The 19,725-nt window shown below is 45.7% G+C and overlaps 2 protein-coding genes across 6 annotated transcripts in view; one reads left to right on the top strand and one right to left on the bottom strand.

Moving 5' to 3' along the window:
* ANAPC16 (anaphase promoting complex subunit 16) overlaps positions 1-4,229 on the bottom strand; it is a 24,980-nt gene extending 20,751 nt beyond the window's left edge. Inside the window, exons 1-2 of one of the 3 annotated variants that reach the window (XM_015407687.1) lie at positions 4,160-4,206; positions 2,649-2,708 (exon numbers count right to left, since the gene is read on the bottom strand). The gene's annotated coding sequence lies outside the window, so the exon portion shown is untranslated. Of the gene's footprint in view, positions 1-2,648; positions 2,709-4,046; positions 4,100-4,159 lie in introns of those variants that run through there. The other 2 variants (XM_015407688.1, XM_015407686.1) reach the window with 2 other exon arrangements.
* Positions 4,011-19,725, top strand: part of ASCC1 (activating signal cointegrator 1 complex subunit 1) — a 128,926-nt gene continuing 113,211 nt past the window's right edge. For 2 of the 3 annotated variants that reach the window (XM_015407684.1, XM_015407683.1), the window contains exons 1-3: positions 4,042-4,102; positions 8,107-8,245; positions 19,167-19,266. In XM_015407684.1, coding sequence (XP_015263170.1) covers positions 8,134-8,245; positions 19,167-19,266 — 212 coding nt within the window. In that variant the 5' untranslated portion in view covers positions 4,042-4,102; positions 8,107-8,133. Of the gene's footprint in view, positions 4,103-8,106; positions 8,246-19,166; positions 19,267-19,725 lie in introns of all 3 variants that reach the window. The other variant, XM_015407685.1, reaches the window with a different exon arrangement.

Consider the following 19,725-nt stretch of genomic DNA (forward strand, 5'->3'; position numbering starts at 1 on the left):
TTATTTGCATTTGTTGAACAGTAATGCTTGTTGTCACAACTTGCAGCTGCTTTTGTTGTGCAGTAATATTCGCTGTTACAACAGACATCTGTTCTTTAAAGACATTGAGCTGTTCCAGCAGAGGACGCATGACCTCTGTCTACCGCCTTCGTCATCTCCCTGGTCGTTTCCGGGGACTCTAGTTTCGCTTTAAAAAGTTTCTCTGTCTCTGTCCCTCTTCCCCACCATCTTTTTCTCGTTTGTTTGCTTTCGCAATAAATTTTAAAGTCTCTGAATATGCGCTTATCTGTATAGCTTGATGGATGAGTACTTCTGGGCAATTTTTGTTTATTCTTCCACTCCCTCCACTTTCACTCAATGATTTATGGGCATGGGAGGCGTCCCTCCCACCACTCGCTTCTGCCGTTTCGCCGCTTTGGGTAAGGAGTGTCTTTTCGTTTAAAAATCAGTTCTCATTTGACTCACGTTCATAGTTGGTCTTCCGACCCCTCTTCATTCATCATTTCAAACGCCTGATCTCCTGTGCTTGACCCGGCTAGCTTCACTTGTACCATCAGGTCTCTCGGCTGGACGGACCACTGGAGCAAGGGGGAGCCTCGATTCTCTGGCATTCGGCCAGAGAAGAGGCTACCCCCTCAAAGCTCCTTGGCAAGTGCCCTTCCCCGGGCTCCTGGGGGGGGGTTACGAGCCTGCTCACCCCCTCCGTCCGCCAGAGCACGGAGACACCCCCGGGAGGTCCGGGAGGTGAGTCCGTGAGCGTGCCACCATCAACCGGAAGTCCGTTCTTTCCCTTCCTTATTGTTATCTGTGATGTGCCTAATTTTACATGACATTCCCTCCAGTTAAGGACCAGATTGTGGCCTTCTCTTCTTCCATTCTCAGCACTGTAGACAAACTCTGCCCTGCCCACTTGTCTCAGTTCTCTGTGTTCAGTCTGATTTGTGTGACCTATGTTGCATTTGCTTCTGATCAAGGGGCCCTGGCAGGAAAGGACAGGGGAGCAGCAGAATCCCCTTATTCCTGGGACAAGAAGATCTGACCTGGAATTTTTTAAAGGGGTAGGGGGTTGGCCTGGGTTGTACCACTAAACTTGATCCTTCCTGTCAGTGGAAGAGTTTGGGGCTATAATTTACATGCAAGAGCTCAGAGCAAGAGAGCTCAAAATAACTTGAATGGCTCTACAAGATAATGAAATAATGAATGAAAGCATCATGCGAAGAGGCCAAAGTGAGTTGTATACAAATCTTTTGTGTACCTGGTTCTCTCTCCACAATGAATGCAGATGTATTGGCAAGAAAGTAATTTCCAATGATGGACAGTAAGGCCATCAAAAAGCAACTATGGGGCTACCTTGGGGTGTTGGTACCTCTGTATTGGTTTCTAAAAGCCACTCCATGTGAAAGAGAAGGGGCCATATTAAAGGTAAGTGCAAATTCATTCCTTAATTTAAGCACTGCATTTAACACCCTGCTGGCTACCCATTGCCTTGTCAATGTTGTTTGTGTGTGTACTTCTGGTGATTGCCCTCTCATGCCTTAGAACTATAAGGAGAGGCAGAAGTGCATATTGATTAATGATGCTTAAAATTATACACTATTGCCCTTGCGATGAAAGATCTGCACTGGCTGCCGAAGTGTTCCCGGCACAATTTAAAGTGCTGGTTCTTGCCTTTATTTATATTGCACATTTTTATTCTGCCCTTCCTCCAAGGACATAAAGGCAGCACACACTGTTCTCCTCCATTTTACCTTCACCCCCCCCCCGAAGTAGGTTAGGCTGAAAGAGAGTGACTGATCCAGGTCACCTGGCAAGCCTCATGGCAGAGCAGGTTTTTCAGCCCCGGTCTCCCAAATCCTACTCCAACACCACACCCTTAACAGCTCAAGATCTGGTACAGCCAATATTATCATGACCCTGTGCAGATCTATGGTGTGGCCTCATTTGGAATACTGGATGCAGTTCTGGTCACTGTACCTCAAAAAGGACATCACAGAGATGGAAAAAGCACACAAGAGGGCAACCAAGATGATTAGGGGGTTGGTGTACCTTTTCTGTGAGGAAAAGCTTGACAGCCTAGGCCTTTTCAGTCTAGAAGATGGATAAGGGGAGACATGAGAGTGGTTTATAAAAATATGCATGAGGTAGAAACCCTGACTAAAAAAAAGACTGAAGAGTTCAGAAGAGAGACAACTGTGGGGGGACATGACAGAGTGAATAATTTTAATTATGTATGGAGTGGAGAGAATTGACAAAAAGAACATTTTCTCTCTCTCCCAAAATACTAGGACTAGAATGATGAAAGCTGATGGGCAGTAGATTTGGGACAGACAAAGGAAATACTTCTTTACACAACAAGTGATTAACATGCAGAATTTGTTGCCAGAGGATGTAGTGATGGCCATAGCTGGCTTTAAAAGGGTTTTTTTGACAGATTCACAGAGGATATCAGTAGCTACTAACTATGGTGACTAAAGGGAAGCTTCACATTCAGAGGCAATAACTCTCTGATACTAGCACCAGGGGAAGGCCTCAGCTTCTATGCCCTGCTATTGGTCCTCCATAGTAACTGGTTGGCCACTGTTTGACACAGGATTCTGGACTAGGTGGACCACTGGTCTGATCCAGCAGAGTTCTTCTTATGTTCTTACCTGAAAGTCAATCTCCTCCTGTACCAGTTAAGACCATCTTTCAAGGACTTCTCTTGATGCCTGCACCCACAGAAGCAAGGCAAGCAACAACCATCAATGGGACCTTCTCAGAAATATCCCCACCTTGAAGCTCATCTAGCACTTATATTCCTGGCTTTTAAGGCACCAGGCCAAACCATTTTTCATTCACCCAGATTTTCAACTAGCTCCTTGCCCTGCTCTGCCCTCACTCTTAATCTTCTACTGATTTACTGGCTGCTGTTTTTTTTTTTTTAAATAAGTATAATTGGTGCTACTACTGCTCTTTTGTTTGAGGCTTTTTTGTTATTTTATTTGATGCTAGAGTTGCCAGGTCCTCCCTGGCCACTGGGGCAGGATTGCCAGCTCCAGGTTGGGGGATTCCTGGAGATCTGAGGGTAGAGCCTGCGGAGGCCAGGATATAGCACCCTGGAGTCCTCTCTCCAAAGCATCCATTTTCTCAAGGGGAACTGATCTCTAGTCTGGAGACGAGCTGTAATTCCAGGGAATCCCCAGGTCTCACCTGGAGGCTGGCATCATTATTTTGACTGTCTCAAGCAACTTCAGAGATAACGGGACATAAAATTATTATGTTTACGAACATGCTGTCTTTATTTTCTAAAGACTTGCAACCTGGTGCTATTTTCCCAAGTCTGCACTCGACCTACGTGAATCAACATTAAATAACCACTCCTAGAAAACCAGTGAAGTCCAATCTTATGCATCTCTCAGAGACCAGTCCCACTGTATATATGGCAACAAGCCTCCCTGAACACCATGCAACAGCAGGCCCGTAGCGACAGTGGGGCATTTCAGGGCTCTGCCCCCTCAAATGTGAGGCATGCCACACAACTAATGCTGCCCCCCCTCCCCTCACATTAGGCTCTCCAGCTGATTGACCGGAGCATGTGGCCTGCCAATCAACTGGAGATCCCTTTAAATCTTGCAGGGAGGGAGAGGGGCAGCCACATGCCTTCCCTGAACTCCAATGCGTTCCCTTTAAATTGTGTTTTTCAAGCAGGGGCTGCCCAAGCCTGAACTTCAAGTGACAAAATCAGCACTTGGAGTTCAGGGAAGGCGTGCGGGGGCCCCTCTCCTGCTGCCCCACAAAATTTCCCCATGCCCCACCACCAACCCAAAATTTCGGGCTACGGGGCTCTGTGATGAGTCCAGAATAAAGCATCTGCTAGATGGAGGGGCAGATTTCTAACAGCAATATGGCAGCCGCGCCTCCACCGCACAACGCGCCTCGAGTACTTCTAAACGCTTACTGCGCTTGCGTCCCCGCGGGTCCAAACGACGCATCAAGGACGCATGCGCAAAACCACTTTGCCAAAGGGACCCAGTTCCTAACTGCACGCTTTTACTACTCGCCCGTACCTGGATTAGTGCCCCACCAACGCCTCCGTGGCCTTTACGTATCTTACAACGACCTGGTAAGTGAAACAAACCACACACTTCCTCCCACTCCCCGCCGCGGCGCCCCCTCTCACCTCAGTGCGAGCGTGGCAGTAGTACGGCGACGCTGGCGGGGAAGGCGTGCCCGTGCCCAAAGGACAGGCGAGGACGCGCACGCATTAAAGACGTGGAAACGACGCCGGCGTGAGGCGCTGTGCGAGGGCTCCTACGCTTGACATTGGTTTCTATAGCAACGGGAGGAGGCGCGGCGGCTTCTGAAAGGCTGTCGCTGCAGCGATTGGAGGGAAATTGTAATCAACGAGATTTTTTTAAAAAATAATGGATATATTTATGTAATTTATTAAAACAGCCCATAGTATTGCTTTGAAATTAAGAACAAAAACAAAAGATAACCTGCGTGGCGCTTTGTTCCTGACAAGGCAGACGCCAGTTGAAGTAATGGAGCTGACTGCTTGATCATCGCGCCGTTATTTCCGTTTTTTGCCAGTCGGGGAACGCCTTCCTCTATAAACTCGACAAGCGGAAATTTACTGTGATTGACACAGCCTTCCCCCTCCGTCAAATTTATGCCTAGCGACGTATGTGTGATGGGCACATTTCCTGCCCCCGCCCCAGCTCTCAGCTCTTGCTGATTCCATGACAGTCGCGGACCAGGTGCCTTGGCATCAAAGGAGGGGAAGGTGAGATCAGGGAGGGCTTCCCTCTTGTGTTTAAGAGGATACTGGAGAACTTAAGGAGGGTGTCCATAAGTTGCAATACGGTGAGAGGTTTTGTGCATCAGCTCTGCTGCTTCCGTTTGGGCTAGGAACACTGTGCATACTGGCAGCGGCTCCATGTCTATCATGATGTTGACAAGAGAAGGGCCTATGCAGGACTCTGTATAGTGTGCAGAGCGTCTTGCAGATGTTGGATGCGCTGAATAAGCATGCTTGAAATAGATACACACAAACAGTGTCAGGAGAGCTGTAAAGCTGTGCTAGTATTCCGTCATGAGCAAGGCTAGGGAGTCATGGGTTGGACCATACCAATTGTTCTGCTGGGCAAAGAGGGGGAAAGACCACAAAACTGATCATGGGGGGCCATATAGACAAAAGCTGTAGGAGATGGAGGCTGTAATAAAGATGGGGAAAGGAGGAGATGGCACAGAAAGCTTGGTAGGATCCAACCCTATGTGTTTGCTCTGTCTGCATCTTTGTTAAATGCGTCTTATACATTCTGTGCATTGGATGAGCTCACTGGTTATTGCAATAAAGTCTTCCAAGATTCATAAACTGCCCCCTGTAGGAAGTCTCCTTAATGAACCAATTATTTCCCAGAGGGCCTTGGGGAAGAGGGCTAAACAACCCCCCAAAGATTAGTTTTATACCAAGCTTTATTTTCCTAGATGTTTGGTATATTAATGCTATTTTATTGCAGAGGTGGGTGGGTACTGTTGCTGCTTTTTATGGCTTTTAATTAAATTGGATTCAGCCCTAATATGTCTTTTAAATTGCCAGTTGTTTTTATGGTTTTGCTTTTGTGGATTAATTGGTTTTATTTTTATGTAAATGTTATTGTTTATTTTTCCCCCTTTAAAATGTCTTGAGTACTTTTTAAAGCTAAAGTGAATGGTGGAAAATGAATAAATGTATTCATAAGGACAAAAAAGTTGCCTTGCTGGACATGAAGACCAGCACTTTGTTTTCAATAAAGGAGCCAGCCAGATTCCTAGGCTCTCACATGCAAAGCCGTTTCATACAGGGTTTAGCTATTTCAACTAGATTTGAGTAGGGCTACCAGTCTCCAGGTGGGGCTGGAAGATCTCCCAAAATTACATCTGATCTCCAGATGGCAGAGATCAGTTCCCCTGGAGAAAATGGCTGCTTTGGAGGGTGGATTGTTGTTGTTCAGTCACACAGTCGAGTGTGACTCTTTGTGACCCCATGGACCACATCATGCCAGGCCTTCCTGTCTTCCGCCGTCCTCTGAAGTTTGCTCAACTTCATATTCGTTGCATCTGTGACACTGTCTAACCATCTCATCCTTTGCTGTCCCCGTCTTCTTTGACCTTCAATCTTTCAATACTTTGGCCACCAAATGAGAAGGGAGCACTCACTGGAGAAGACCCTGATGCTGGGAAAGATTGAAGGTGAAAGAAGACGGGGACGGCAAAGGATGACATGGTTAGACAGTGTCATCGATGCAACGAACATGAAATTGAGCCAACTTCAGAGGACGGCGGAAGACAGGCGGGAGATGATCCATGGGGTCGCGAAGAGTCGGACTCGACTGTGTGACTGAACAACAACAACTACTACCTTTCTGAGGTCCCTCTCCTCCTCAAACCCCGCCATCTCCAAGTTCTAACCTCAAGTCCCCAGGAATTTCTCATCCTGGATTTGGCAACCCTAGATTAAAGCATTTTAGCAACCAACAAGATTTTTGGGGGTGTGAGCTTTCAGGAGTCAAAGCTTTTTTTGTCAGATACCTGATGAAAATCCTGTTGGTCTCTTGAGGTGCAACTGGACTCAAATCTAGCTGTTGTACTGCAGACCAACACTCCTGCCCTCAGAGTCTGTTCCAAAAGTGCCATCCTGTGCAGAGTTATGTCCTAAATCCATTGAAGCCAATGGGTTTAGAAAGGTACAACTCCCTTCAAGATTGAATCATTTGCCTGTCTAATTCAGTATTGTCTATTCTGACTGGTAGCGGATCTCCAGGGTCCTACGCAGAGAAAGTAGGGTACGAAAATGGTAGCTGGATCCTGTTGTTTCTCCTCAGCATCTAGTATTCAGAAGTATACTGCCTCTGTCCATTATCATGGTTCATGGGCGGTGATAGGTCTATTTTCCATGAATTGGTCTCATCCTTTCTACAAAGCTATTTAAGTGAGCGGGCATACTCTCATCTTATAAGAAATGGCAGATCATTTGTAATTAGTTGCTCCAAGTACGGCAGCTCATTGCCCCAGTATATTATGATGTAGGTGCTGTCTCTTGTGAAACCTACCCTGGGAATACCAGTGTTATTTCTAGAGTAACATATCTATTCAAACATAAGGTTTTAATTTAGTTCTGTTGTCCGTGATTGATAGAAAATAGGATTGTGGTCGAGTCTGTGTGTGTTTCCCAGCTAAGCCTGACAACTCAAGCAAGTAACATGCTTACAAGCTTTCAGGATTGCCATAGTGGGTTTTCTGTTGAGCAGCTTCTTGAGCCACTTTCAGTTCCTAGTATAATATGAGATGCTGCGGTCCATTGCCGTTCAGTAGGTATATAGACACACAGAGTGATCATGCAGCAAAAAAGGAGAGGATTCTTGCATCTGTAATAATTGTGTAGGGGAGGGCATTTTGGAAAGTGCACAACCCCAGCATGAAGTTGCACCTGTCAAAAAATCCCAGTTTTTAAAAGTACAGGAGATCCGCCTTGTTTGTATCCAGTTGCTTTAGCTGAGAAGGCAGTTTTTAAACAGTTTCTAGTTTTCCACTTATTCCTTTGTCCTAAACCATTATGTTGAGCTAGCACTGGCTGTTTTTCTGTAGTTTCTATTTGTTCCCTTTATCCTGGCCCATATTTTGAAAATGCGGGTACTCACATTAAATAACATTTTATTAGCCATGTTAGCTCAATGCTACCTCTTTATTCAGAGGTAGTATACCTCTTGATTACCAAACACTGAAGGTGACCAATAGAGGAGAGTTGTCCTCATCTCACTTTGTTTGTGAGCTTTCCAGCGGTTGACTCTTACTGGGCACAGCACTGGCCCAGATAGATTGGATTGATTGAGTATAAGCAGTAAATAAACTGTAACTGAGGGAAGCATAAGTATGTGCCCTTGCAGAGACCTTCCGTAGAGTGCTGTGCAGAGTTGCTCTAGGGCCAGTGACACAAATGGCTTTGTACAGGAGTGTACTGATAGTTGCTGAAACTAGGAACAATGTTCAAGTGCTGCACTTGGGCTGACTCCACCATAGTGTTCTGCAAATACAAATGAAACCCCAAGAGCAATGCTTTCTAGTGCAAAATTAATTTTCTTGCAGAAAAATATCATTAGAAGAGAAAGCACAATGGAAGTTATGCGGCCAACTTTAATACGAATTGGAGGACGTATTTACAGAAAAAACCATATTCAAGAGAAGGCTCACCAACATGAAGAGGAGGAAGAGGCATTTTATGCAGGTATGATGCTAATCCTCAATCTATGAATAGTGTGATATTTACAGAGTGTGATCAGGGTTCAGCAAGAGGTGGTGAATACTGACTATGGAAATGTTTTTATGAGATTGGACTGGGAACCAACTTCTTTCTTGTGATGATTTTCAAGGGGATCCCTAACTTTGAGACTTACGTGGCCTTGAGCTGTACTCTGTGACAGTCAAGGCTCAAAAGATTCAGAGATTCAAGATGGTAGGTAGGTGTGCTGTCAGTATTCATTTGAGAAGGAATGTATAGAGATTATCAAACTGTTTATATAGTAACAGGGATGTGAAGGTGTGATGTGAAGAATCAAGCATGTGATTTATCTCATAAGGGGCTGTAGCCCAATGATACTCCATGGGCTTTGCATGTATAAGATGTTTGCTTGTATATGATGCTGGGTTTTTAATTGTTCATTAATTGTTAACAACTTTTGTGGTGTTCTATGTTTTATTCTGTGGGTTATACCACTCTGGACAGGTGGTATGGATATTTTCTAAAAAAATAAATATCACTGGGGTAGGTAAAGAAAAGTGGAAATTAACCCACATGAACTCAGGTTATATGATGTTTAGACTAATAACACTTATTTATGACAATTTACAAAGAAGCCAATGTAGCTTGGTGAAACTTTCAGAAGCCCCGTCCACTGGCCAGGTAAAGGGGAAGAATCCAGAGGTGTTCATGACTGTCATGGTTCCTTCAAAGATGGTGGATGAACAGAAAGACCCATTGGCTTAGTGACATATGTTTAGATCTTGGGGAAACAGGATCTCCACCCTCCGGGGTTACTTTTTGCACCTCTAGCAATCAATCTTAAGGAATCATAGCTGTAGTAAAAGGCTCATCATCACCTTTCAGGAGGGAGTAGGCTTGCAGTTTCTGAGAGCCTCTTGAATTAGACCCCTTTGTCAACATGACCTTAGTCCTTATCAGTTAATTGGAGCCACTTAGTTCCAAAGAGCATCTCATTCTTTCAGGCAAGGCACTGTAGTCAGAACTGGGCCAGGCAGACATTGACCTGACTCAATACGAGAGAATCCATGTCCTGTTCTTCATCTTATTTGCACAAAGTATAGAATTCTATCATTTGTAGCCTTTGACTGTTAAACCAACAAGCCAGCTTGCTTCTTTTAGAAATATATGCAGTCTTATAAGAAAAACATTGACATCACAGTCTTAACTCACAGTATGCAGCAAAATTCAAAAGGGAGTTGAAAAATACCAGCATTAGTCAGTTACATGTTATAGCTAAATGTTACGCATTTTATTGTGGAGTTAAAAGTTTTGGACTGTATTGTCAGATAACATTTGCTTGTGTGAAAGTTTACTTCCATTCCAAGAGATGAATAGTGGTTAATTATAGTGAATTGCTTTTACAAGTAATTTGGACCTGCCTTTAGAAATGCAGATGTAACCTTTTCATGCTGGCAATAGGACTGAACTAAATTGTCATGCTTTTTAAAAAGAAGTGCATAATTTTCTTCAAAAGAGCAGCACTCCCCTAAGAAAATCTTTTGCTGTGAAATTGGGATCTCTGTCTTTCTCTTTACATGCATCTTGCTGGGCTCAGATCAGAATATCTTTGCTGACTGCCTCTTCTAAGATGGCTACAGCCATTCAAAGGGATATGATCACAGTGCTTTGTAGTGCTTAGTTTCCTCCATATGATTTTAGCAAGAGAGCAACAGAACTGTGCTCTGTATATGGGGCTGGAGTATAGCTTGCCTTTAAAGAGGGTGCAGCAGCTCTTGGGCATCACTATAGTTGCTTGGATTCCAGTCTGGAACTCTGTAATCTGCATAGCTGTGATTGCACTAAAGGAATATAATATAACCTCAGTTATGAAGCTCAACATCATCTGCAGGCTCTCTCAGAGAGGGCTGGGACACTTTGGCTTTTGAGGCTAGATGCTGGAGGGCAGAACAGTTGGACCAACACTCAGTGCCACTTCCAGTGCAAAACTGGAAGTGAGATAATCGAGTCAAGTGGCACTCTAGGATTTGCACAAATTCTTTGGTTAGACAATAGAGTTTGGGTTGAATCCTAGAGCGTTGCTCCCAACATGATGAGAACTTATATTATATGTTTGTGTGTCACCCCAGCAAGGCCCTCCCCCTTTTTTGCTGCCACCAGCCTGTGAAGTGGCGGTGGGGAGCAGGGGCGTATATCAGAAGGTCTCCCACTATAGCTGCCCCCGCCCCCCCCCCGTGTGAAACTTATCAAGTTGTTAAATGTATTAAGTGTCCCACATTAACAAGTGTCTAAATTTGAATCCCCCCCTTGGAATTTGAGGACCACGTCAAATGATGCTCTTGCCTCCCCCTCTGATTGGCTCTCAAGGTCACAGTATGTTCCTCAATTTTCATTTGTCATTGTTTTAAAAAATAAAGACCAATTTTCTAGTTCTTGTGGTTGCAAAGAACACAGCTCCATAGCCAGTTTTTTTTTTCTGGGGGTGCTGCTGCTAATTAAATTAATTAATTTAAATCACCCCTCCCCTCTCTGTTAGGGAAGGGCAGCACGAGGGGCAGAGAGAAGCCGGGCGCACAGGCGCACAGCCCCGCTGTGGCCTACCCAGCTGCTACCTCCTCTAGCAGTCGACTGACCCATGCCGGATGCTGCACTTGCCCTCCTTTACCCTCGTGGATGCTGCAGGCAATGGGGACCTGACTTGGGGATGGATGGCTTGCCTGGACGCCACGCAGAGCAGCCTCCGAGAACTCTGGCTCCGGCCCTGAGAGGACAAGCTTTGGGTGGGCCATGCAGACCTGGAGCAGAGGCAGAGGAGAGCATGGAGAAGGATTATAGTTACCTTGGGGGTTGGAGAAATTCCAATTACTACACAATCAGCAACATGACATGGATCAAATCTCTTTGCTCTTACATGCTCTCTTCTTTGTGTCCCAAATATTTTCTTACACAATTACCAAGACCGCTGCAGAGCTAATGAGCAATAACATGCAAATCAGACGTATTTAATCACATTTACCCCAGTTACAAAGCATGGGTTTTATGGTTTCAGATTTTAAAATTATGAATCTGGATTAACTGAATTTTTTTGAAGCACAGAGTACTTGATATCCTGCTGTCATGATCTGGGCTGTGCCAACAGAGGCCTACTAGGCCCAGGGAGCCTGGCTAGCAGTAAGTGAGGCTGGGCCTGCAATTTCCTGAAGCCCCTGAGAGGTTTTGGAGCCAAAATTGACTGATAGGAAAACAGGAGGGCTTGGAATAAAAGATCTGGTGAAGCAGGAAAAGCTGTTCTTCTTTCCAGGGGACAGAGCCTGAAGGGACTGAGGCTGCTGTAGTGAAGAGACCCTCATCCTGAGGGAAGGGTGAGTAGTCTAGTGCCACTTGGAATAGTGGGCTAGGGACAGTATATATTTAGAAGCGTTAGGGCATTTGATTTCTTTTCTTTTCACCCACTTACTGTTATTATTCTGCACCTTGTTTGTTTGACCTCCTATAAAATAAACTATTTTCATTGTTCACGCTGCCTGGTCCTCACGCCTATTATTCGGCCAAAAGGGAGGTCTAAAGGTCTGGGAAGGTGCTCTGGGCCTTCTCAGAGGAGTCTGGAACCAGAGTGGTGGCAGCGTCAGGTGACACCTCACCTGAGCCGTGACACCTGCCCACACAACATATTTATTTTATTTTATTTATTTATCTTTAGATTTGTATCCCGCCCATAGGTCAGAGGATCTACTGGATGAATTTGTGAATGTGGTAAAAGTCAATGCAGGCTAAGAAACTGCAAATTTATCACAACAAGAAGAAAATGCCACTGGCGAGAGGACTTAAAGTGTCATGCTGGATTTAAAGAGTAGCACATTCTGGATGGGCTTGCACTCCCTTTGGAGGAGCAGGTCTGAGGTCTGGGGGTGCTCCTGAACCTACTGCTAGATAAGTGTGTGGTACCTGTGGTTAAAAGTGTATTTTACCATTTTCCGCTGGTTAGCCAGCTGTAGCATTTCCTGGGCAGAAAAGATCTGGCCACTGTTGTGTATGCCCTGACTACATCTAGATTAGATTACTGTAATGCACTCTATATGGGGATTCTTTTGAAAAGTGCTTGGAAACTTCAGTTGTTGGTGCAGAATACTGCAGCCAAGATGTTGACTGGTCATAAGGACTGTATCACTCCAGTCCTGGCCCATCTACACTGGCTGCCAATCTGTTTCCTGGTACAATTCAAGGTGCTAGCGTTGATCTTTGAAGCCCTATATGGCTTTGGACCAGCATACCTGAAGGACTGCCTGCTCCGTACCCAACCACTATGGTTATCTTCTGAGGCCCTGCTTGGGTGTCGCCACTTTCTGGGTTTAGCCAGGCAGCATCCCGGGAGAGCGCTTTCTTAGTTGCGGCACCAAAACTCTGGAACTCTGTCCCAATTGGAGACTCATCTGCCCTCATCAGTTACTGTCTTCTGCCAGCAGGAAGAATTTTTTGTTTCATCTGCCGTTCCCTCAGTGATCCCTCCATCCTGTCTTGTTTTCATTATTTTTATGTTGTGTGTGTATTTTAGCTTTGGTTTTAATTGTGTTTTAATGATGTGTTTTTGTTTGGTTTTAAAGGTTTTTTTTTTTTTAAATCTATTAATCTGTTAGGGGGTATAATTTTTTTTCCCTTGTCAAGTCACAGTGGAACTATGGCAACCCTGTAGTTTTCTTTCTTTCTTTTTTTTTTAAGCCCCGGGAGGGGATTAAAAAAAAAAAAAAAACTACAAAAACTAGAACAGAAAAAAGGGAAAGGGAAAGCTACATATAAGGGAGAAAGTAAAGAACCCACTACTAACTAAAAACCCAAGAGAGGAGATCTCCAACTAGCTTTTTATACTTCATTCAGACTTTTCATCTTTGTACTTCTTATGAACTGTGTCAATCTTTTAACCCTTTTAACCATCCCCAGTTACATTTAATTGCCCAATAACAGTGCCCCCCATCATCCCCTAGAACCAAAGTTCTCAAAGCCACAATTCAGAGTCCTTCAGCCTTTACTTTTTCTTCTCTCTCTTCCGCAGTTTGCAGGAACTTTTCGGGGCTGATGCCCCCTGCTCAGACAAAGCGTCCTCACCAGACGAACCAGTTTCCAACTCTCCACTGGACTTATCGTCCTCTTCTTTTTTCTCGTCCTCTGGCCTTCCCAGCTGCTCCTTTAGAAACTCTTGAGCTTTAAGAACAGAGTCAATCTTGACCTTCTTCTCCTTGATTTTGAATATTACTCCTTCTGGAAACAGCCATTTATATCCAATTGAGTTTGTTTGGAGGAAAAACACAAGTTCTTTGTATTTCTTTCTACGTTGTCTTACTTCAAATGGAATATCCTTTAGCGTTCTGACAGCATTCTTCCCCACCTTCAGGGGTGTCGCAGCAACTGCTTTCAGGATAGCATCCCTGACGTGCCTCTTTGAGAATCTTACTACAATTTCCCCAGGCAGATTATTTTTCTTTATGTATCCTGAATATGACCTGTAGGCCACATCCATGTCGTTGAGTAGCAAGTCCGCCTTTATATCTGCTACTGGGGCAAGTAGCTCACTCATAAGTTCTTTAAGATTCTCTCCTCTTTTCTCTGGCACTCCTTGGAAGCGCAGGACCATATTAGCCTTATCCATTTGCACTTGCAGCATCTGATCTTCCAAAGATACAGTTTTCTTTTCCAATTTTTGCACTTTTTTCCTCACTATGCGTTGTCTCAGCCATTTCCTTTACTTTCTCAACATCCTGCTTCATTACTTGAATCAAATCCGTTATTTGCGTTTGTTGAGCAGTAATGCTTGTTGTCACAACTTGCAGCTGCTTTTGTTGTGCAGTAATATTCGCTGTTACAACAGACATCTGTTCTTTAAAGACATTGAGCTGTTCCAGCAGAGGACGCATGACCTCTGTCTACCGCCTTTGTCGTCTCACTGGTCGTTTCCGGCTTCTGGGACTCTAGTTTTGGTTTTAAAAGTTTCTCTTTGTCTCTGTCCCTCTTCGCCGCCATCTTTTTCTCATTTGTTTGCTTTCACAATAAATTTTAAAGTCTCTGAATATGCGCTTATCTGTATAGCTCGATGGATGAGTACTTCTGAGCAGTTTCTTGTTTATTCTTCCACTCCCTCCCCTTTCGCTCAACGATTTATGGGCATGGGAGGCGTCCCTCCCACCACTCGCTTCTGCCGTTTCGCCGCTTCAGGTAAGGAGTGTCTTTTCGTTTAAAAATCAGTTCTCATTTGACTCATGTTCATAGTTGGTCTTCCGACCCCTCTTCATTCATCATTTCAAACGCCTGATCTCCTGTGCTTGACCCGGCTAGCTTCACTTGTACCATCAGGTCTCTCGGCTGGACGGACCACTGGAGCAAGGGGGAGCCTCGATTCTCTGGCATTCAGCCAGAGAAGAGGCTACCCCCTCAAAGCTCCTTGGCCAGGTGCCCTTCCTCGTGCTCCTGGGGGGGGGGTTACGAGCCTGCTCACCCCCTCCGTCCGCCAGAGCACGGAGACACCCCTGGGAGGTCCGGGAGGTCAGTCCGTGAGCGTGCCACCATCAACCGGAAGTTCCGGCACCCCTGTCGTTTTCAAGGCAAGAGATTTCAGAGGTAGTTTGCCTGCCTCTGGGTGCGTTCAGATGGGCCATTTAGTCCGCTTTTGGCACGCTTCAGTAACGGATTTTATATCCACGTTCACATACCCAATGTCTGTGCACCATCCCCAGCTGTCGCTTTCCGGCTCAAACCCCCTTTAAAATGGAGTGTTTTGTCCCCAAGTGGTGTTTTCCTGATTCTCCCGTTTTAGCCGCACTTTTCTGATGTCTGATGGCTCCTGCGGTGTCGAGCCCCTTCCGGTTTAAACCCCTTCCCCGCTTGAAAGCTGCCCGAGCTTCCGCTTTTCGCCCGCCATTTTTTTAATGCGTTGGTGGTGTGTGCATATGTGTAGCTCCGCCACCACGTTTAGAAAACCGACATTTAAACGGTCACTTGTTTTAGTGTTTAGATGAGTTCGGGATCTCACAGAGGCCATTTTCGGGTCAAACATTTAAAGGGAAGTCTTTTGTTGGAGGGGTTGGATTGATTCACCCTGGTGGTTCTGCGCATACACCATGATTATTCCCCCCCTCTTCTACGGAGGGGCACCTATGCACATGCACAAACTGAGGAATTTTTTTAAAAACCCGCCAACACATGCTCCTGCGCGTCAGTAGTGTAGACTCCAGGGAGCAACGTGACTGCGCGGTGAGGCGGGATAAAGGAGGTAAGTGTGATCGCGATTATCCAGATCAAATATAATCCGGTTAGAACCAGAGCAGTTTAACTCGCTCCCAGCACGCTGTCTGACCACAGCCTCCGTGTAGTGACCCTGGTATTCCTTGGTGGTCTCCCATCCAAATAGTGACCAGGGTGGACACCAATGCTCCCTCTAAGCTGTGGAGTCTTGTGAGCACAAATTCTACTTTGTGAGCTACTGGCATTAAAGTGGTGAGCGAGTGATTTGGCTACTGCATAAATTAGTTTGCTCTGGAGCCATCCTTCCTGAGCGAAGACGAAAGTGTGTGAGCTAGAGGCTAAAAAACTGTGAGCTAGCTCTCACTGACTCAGCTTTGTGGGAATCCTGGTGCACACTGCTTAGCTTCCAGGATTGGATGAGATCAGGCTAGCCTGGGATATCCAGGGCAGGGCAAAATAAATAAATAAATCATGAAAAGGACTGAAAGCTTTACTTCTGATTGATATGTAAGACATTAATATCTTTATTTTCTGAAGCAGATGCCGTTTTTCTATAAAACACATTTGTGCATAGGCTTAAGTACATAATTTTTTACATGAGAGGTGGTTGGAATTAGCGTCGGTAGGTACTGAAACTGGACAGAGGCCACTTCCGCACTGTCATTTTTGTCACTTGTTTTTCCCTATTGCTTTTCCACGTGTGTTTTGCTCTCTCTGGGACTACTAGAGAGAGCAAAACACATGTGGAAAAGCAATAGGGAAAAACGAGTGACAAAAATGACAGTGCGGAAGTGGCCAGAGCACTAGCACTTGTGTATTGGATTGTTTTAAATGTTTTGGAATGTTTTAATCTTTGTATGGTTTTATGGTACTGGGTACCAATTCTGTCAGCCGCCCTGTGTCCACTTGTGGGGAGAGCGGGGTATAAATAGAATAAATAAATAAATAAATAAATAAAGTGGCATTATTTATTTATTTCTGTGCTTTATGAAGTTTGTTTTGTACCATGCTTATCTTTATGAAAAGCCTGTAAATAATTTTGGGGATCCTATAAGTCTAGAAGAAAGTAATATGCTTGGCAATCAACATATTTCATTTTTGTGTAGATAGGATGATTGCCACATAGCTGGAAGCCTATAGCACTGCTGGGAATAGACTTGAGCTTGTGCATTCTAGTTTCCTGAGGGAGTACAGTACAATATCTCATGCCGTGCATTCCCTAGGGAGATTTGCAGGTGCAAATAGCACTGTATGTAGGGTGTGTGTGTGTGTGTGTGTGTGTGTAAAAAAGTGAGACGGAGAGGGACATTCTATGCATACACACTTCTGGATGTATACTTTGATTTGCAGAACAAAGTCAGTGGCACCTTTAAGACTAACAAAGGTTAATTCTGCATGCAGACGAAAGCTTATACCCAGAATTAAACTTTGTTGGTCTTAAAGGTGCCACTGGACTCAAACTTTGTTCTGTTACTTCGGACCAACACCTGAAACTACTTTGATTTACAGACATTTTGTCTGCAGTCCTAAGACTGTTTTCTGGAAAGTCCCACTGTATAAAATAATAATAAAATGGGACTTTCTTCTGGGTAGACCTGCTTTGGATTTTTTTTGGGGATTTTTTACATGGTATGCATTTCTCAGACTGCACAGGACACCTCTAACAGTGTTGCTTAGATGCCTTGCAGACAATTGGTTTATAGGAGGTGGTGGTGGAAAATGCCGTCAAGCCACAGCTGACTTATGGCAACCCCATGGGGGTTTCAAGGCAAAAGATGTTCAGGGGTGGTTTGCCATTGCCTGACTCCACATCAGACTCTGGTATTCCTTGGAGGTCTCCCATCCAAATACTGTCCAGGGCCAACCCTGCCTGGCTTCCCAGATCTGACAAGACTGGGCTAGTCTGGGCTACCCAGGGCAGGGATTTATTGGAGGTACATATGCACAGTTGCAGTTCATTTTTTTACTGTGATTCAAAAAAATTCTTTCAGTTATCAATCTCTGTTTGTGAGGTTGTCCTGACATGATGGAAGTGATGCTAGTCAGGAAGGCTGAGGTCTTAGAGGTGCTCCCCATATTTGATGAGATTCAGCAGACCTTGGTTGACTCAGTAAAGAGCCTTGAGGTCACACTGGACACAGTATTATTTCTGGAGAAAGAAGTTAATTCAGTTGTGAAAAATGCTTTCCATCTCCATTTAGCCTGGGGCGGTGGTAGGCAAACTGCGGCTCTAGAGCCACATGCGGCTCTTTGGCCCCTTGAGTGTGGATCTTCCGCTGTAGGCGCTGATGGCCTATTCCCTCCATTGTTCTCTATGGTGGGAAAAAAGTAACTTTTTTCCCACCATAGAGAACAATGGAGGGGATGGGGCAACCTGTTTGGGGGCCTGTAGAATTGGACCCCCTGGTTCAATGTTCCTGAAACATGGTGGGTATCTTGGGGAGAGGCTCCAGCAGCTACCCTGCAATTCTGGAGCCTCTCCCTCAAACCCCCTCCCCTCCAGCCCCCAGAATACACCCTATGTTTTCGTCATTGACTTCAATGTCCTATAGGATATAATGGGGCCGAACTGCGGGAAGCCCCAGCAGCCCTCAGGCCGGAGAACCTGGAGCAGTCTTGGGAGGCGGATTGGCAGAAAGCAAAACCAAAAGCGCAGGAACTCGAGAGAACTCCAGGAATGGAGCCGGTTTCTCTTCCACAGCCCAAAATGCAACCCACGAACCCTGAGCTTGCTTTTTCTCATTTGCGAGTCTGACCTCCGTACTCCTTTAACGAGGCAGCCCTGAAGCTTGGGGCGGCGGGAGTTTCTTTGCACGCAGCTTGTGCAGCTGGCTGAGTGCCTCTTCTGCTTGCCCACCTCTCGCCTCTGCAACTCATCTTCTGCCAGGCATGGAGGAGCCCAGCTCGCCCAGGCTTCTTGCCTCCTGCTGCCTTGGCCCTCTGGTGCACAGGTGAGTCCCCAAAGTTTGACTCTTTCTCTACAAGTCTCTGGTGCTGGAGGTATTTGCCTCCTTCCCTCCTGCCTGCTATGGCTGCATAATTGTGAGAGATTTCTTAACATAGTGTTTCTGCCAGGGAAGCTGGGGACCCTGCCCATGAGTCTCCATTTCATCCTCACAACAACCCTGTGGGGTAGGTTAGGTAGAGAAGGGGAGATTTGGCCTGGGGTCACTCAGCCAGCAGACTGAGAATACAAACCTGGGTCTCCCCACATCAATCTGCAACTCTGACCACTGTGCAGTGCTGCCTCTACTGATCTGTAATGTTCCAGAGGTGTTGTAATGTAATACTCAGTTTCTCAAATGAGTGTATGCCTGTCTGTTGGTCCACTTAGGAGTCTTGATCCTGGTTGTGTGGTGGGCTAGTTGTGGCAAATGGTAGGGAAGCTCAGTATTTCTGTATACAGTTGTAGGGGCTTTATTGCAATGTGCAAAATAGTTCCTACAGGGCTATTTTGCAGAATACAGCCAAGGGAAGGGGGAAAGTGCCATGTTGTTGACTGCAATTGTTGCTTTCTGAAGACTCCGCACGGGCAAGTTTTAAAAGCAGCATTTTGCTTTTCGAAATGGATAGAAAGGTGACATAAGGAACTCTTGGTGGCTGTCAGTGGAACCTGTTGTTTCACTGTGGGAGAAATAGGCTGGTTGAACTAACAATAAAGAAAGTTTCTAACAGTGATTGCCCTTATCTTTTGTAGGCCTTGGGGATGGTGCAGATGAGCCTTGTGATGCCTTTGTGATAGAAGAGACTGAAAGAGGTTACCGGTGTGCTTTTGATGTTCCCAGCCCACTATACAAGTGAGTCAGTGGGCACATAATAACCTAATTTAATGTGGAAGTGGGTAGCTTTTGCATTAGTTAACAGGTTAGCTCATTCACAATTTAACAAAAGTTATTGGCGGCTTAAAATGTTTAGAGGCTGCGGTCACACAGAGCAGTAAGCACGCAAGAGGGATGGAAGAGAGGCGGAGTTTCCGGGCGCGATCTCACCGCAACATCTGGGGAGCATAGAGCTCCCGTGGCTGATCCGTGGCTACCGTCCGAGGTACTAGTTTCCGGGAACTGCGCAGCAATGGCGGGCGCCTGATTGCGCCCCTGCCGGACTCCCGTGGCATCCGGCGCCCGCCAGGTGGTTCCCCCCGCCTCCAGAAGCGCCCAACAGCGCGTGCGCACAAAGGCGCGTGGTGTTAGGGTCGAGGGAGGGCCATGGGGGGGCTGCAATGGGGGTGAGCGGCAGCGGCCAGGCAGAGAGCGGTT

The sequence above is a fragment of the Gekko japonicus genome, unplaced genomic scaffold, assembly GCF_001447785.1.
Source record: "Gekko japonicus isolate JY-2015 unplaced genomic scaffold, Gekko_japonicus_V1.1 scaffold1627, whole genome shotgun sequence".
NCBI classification, from domain to species: domain Eukaryota; kingdom Metazoa; phylum Chordata; class Lepidosauria; order Squamata; family Gekkonidae; genus Gekko; species Gekko japonicus.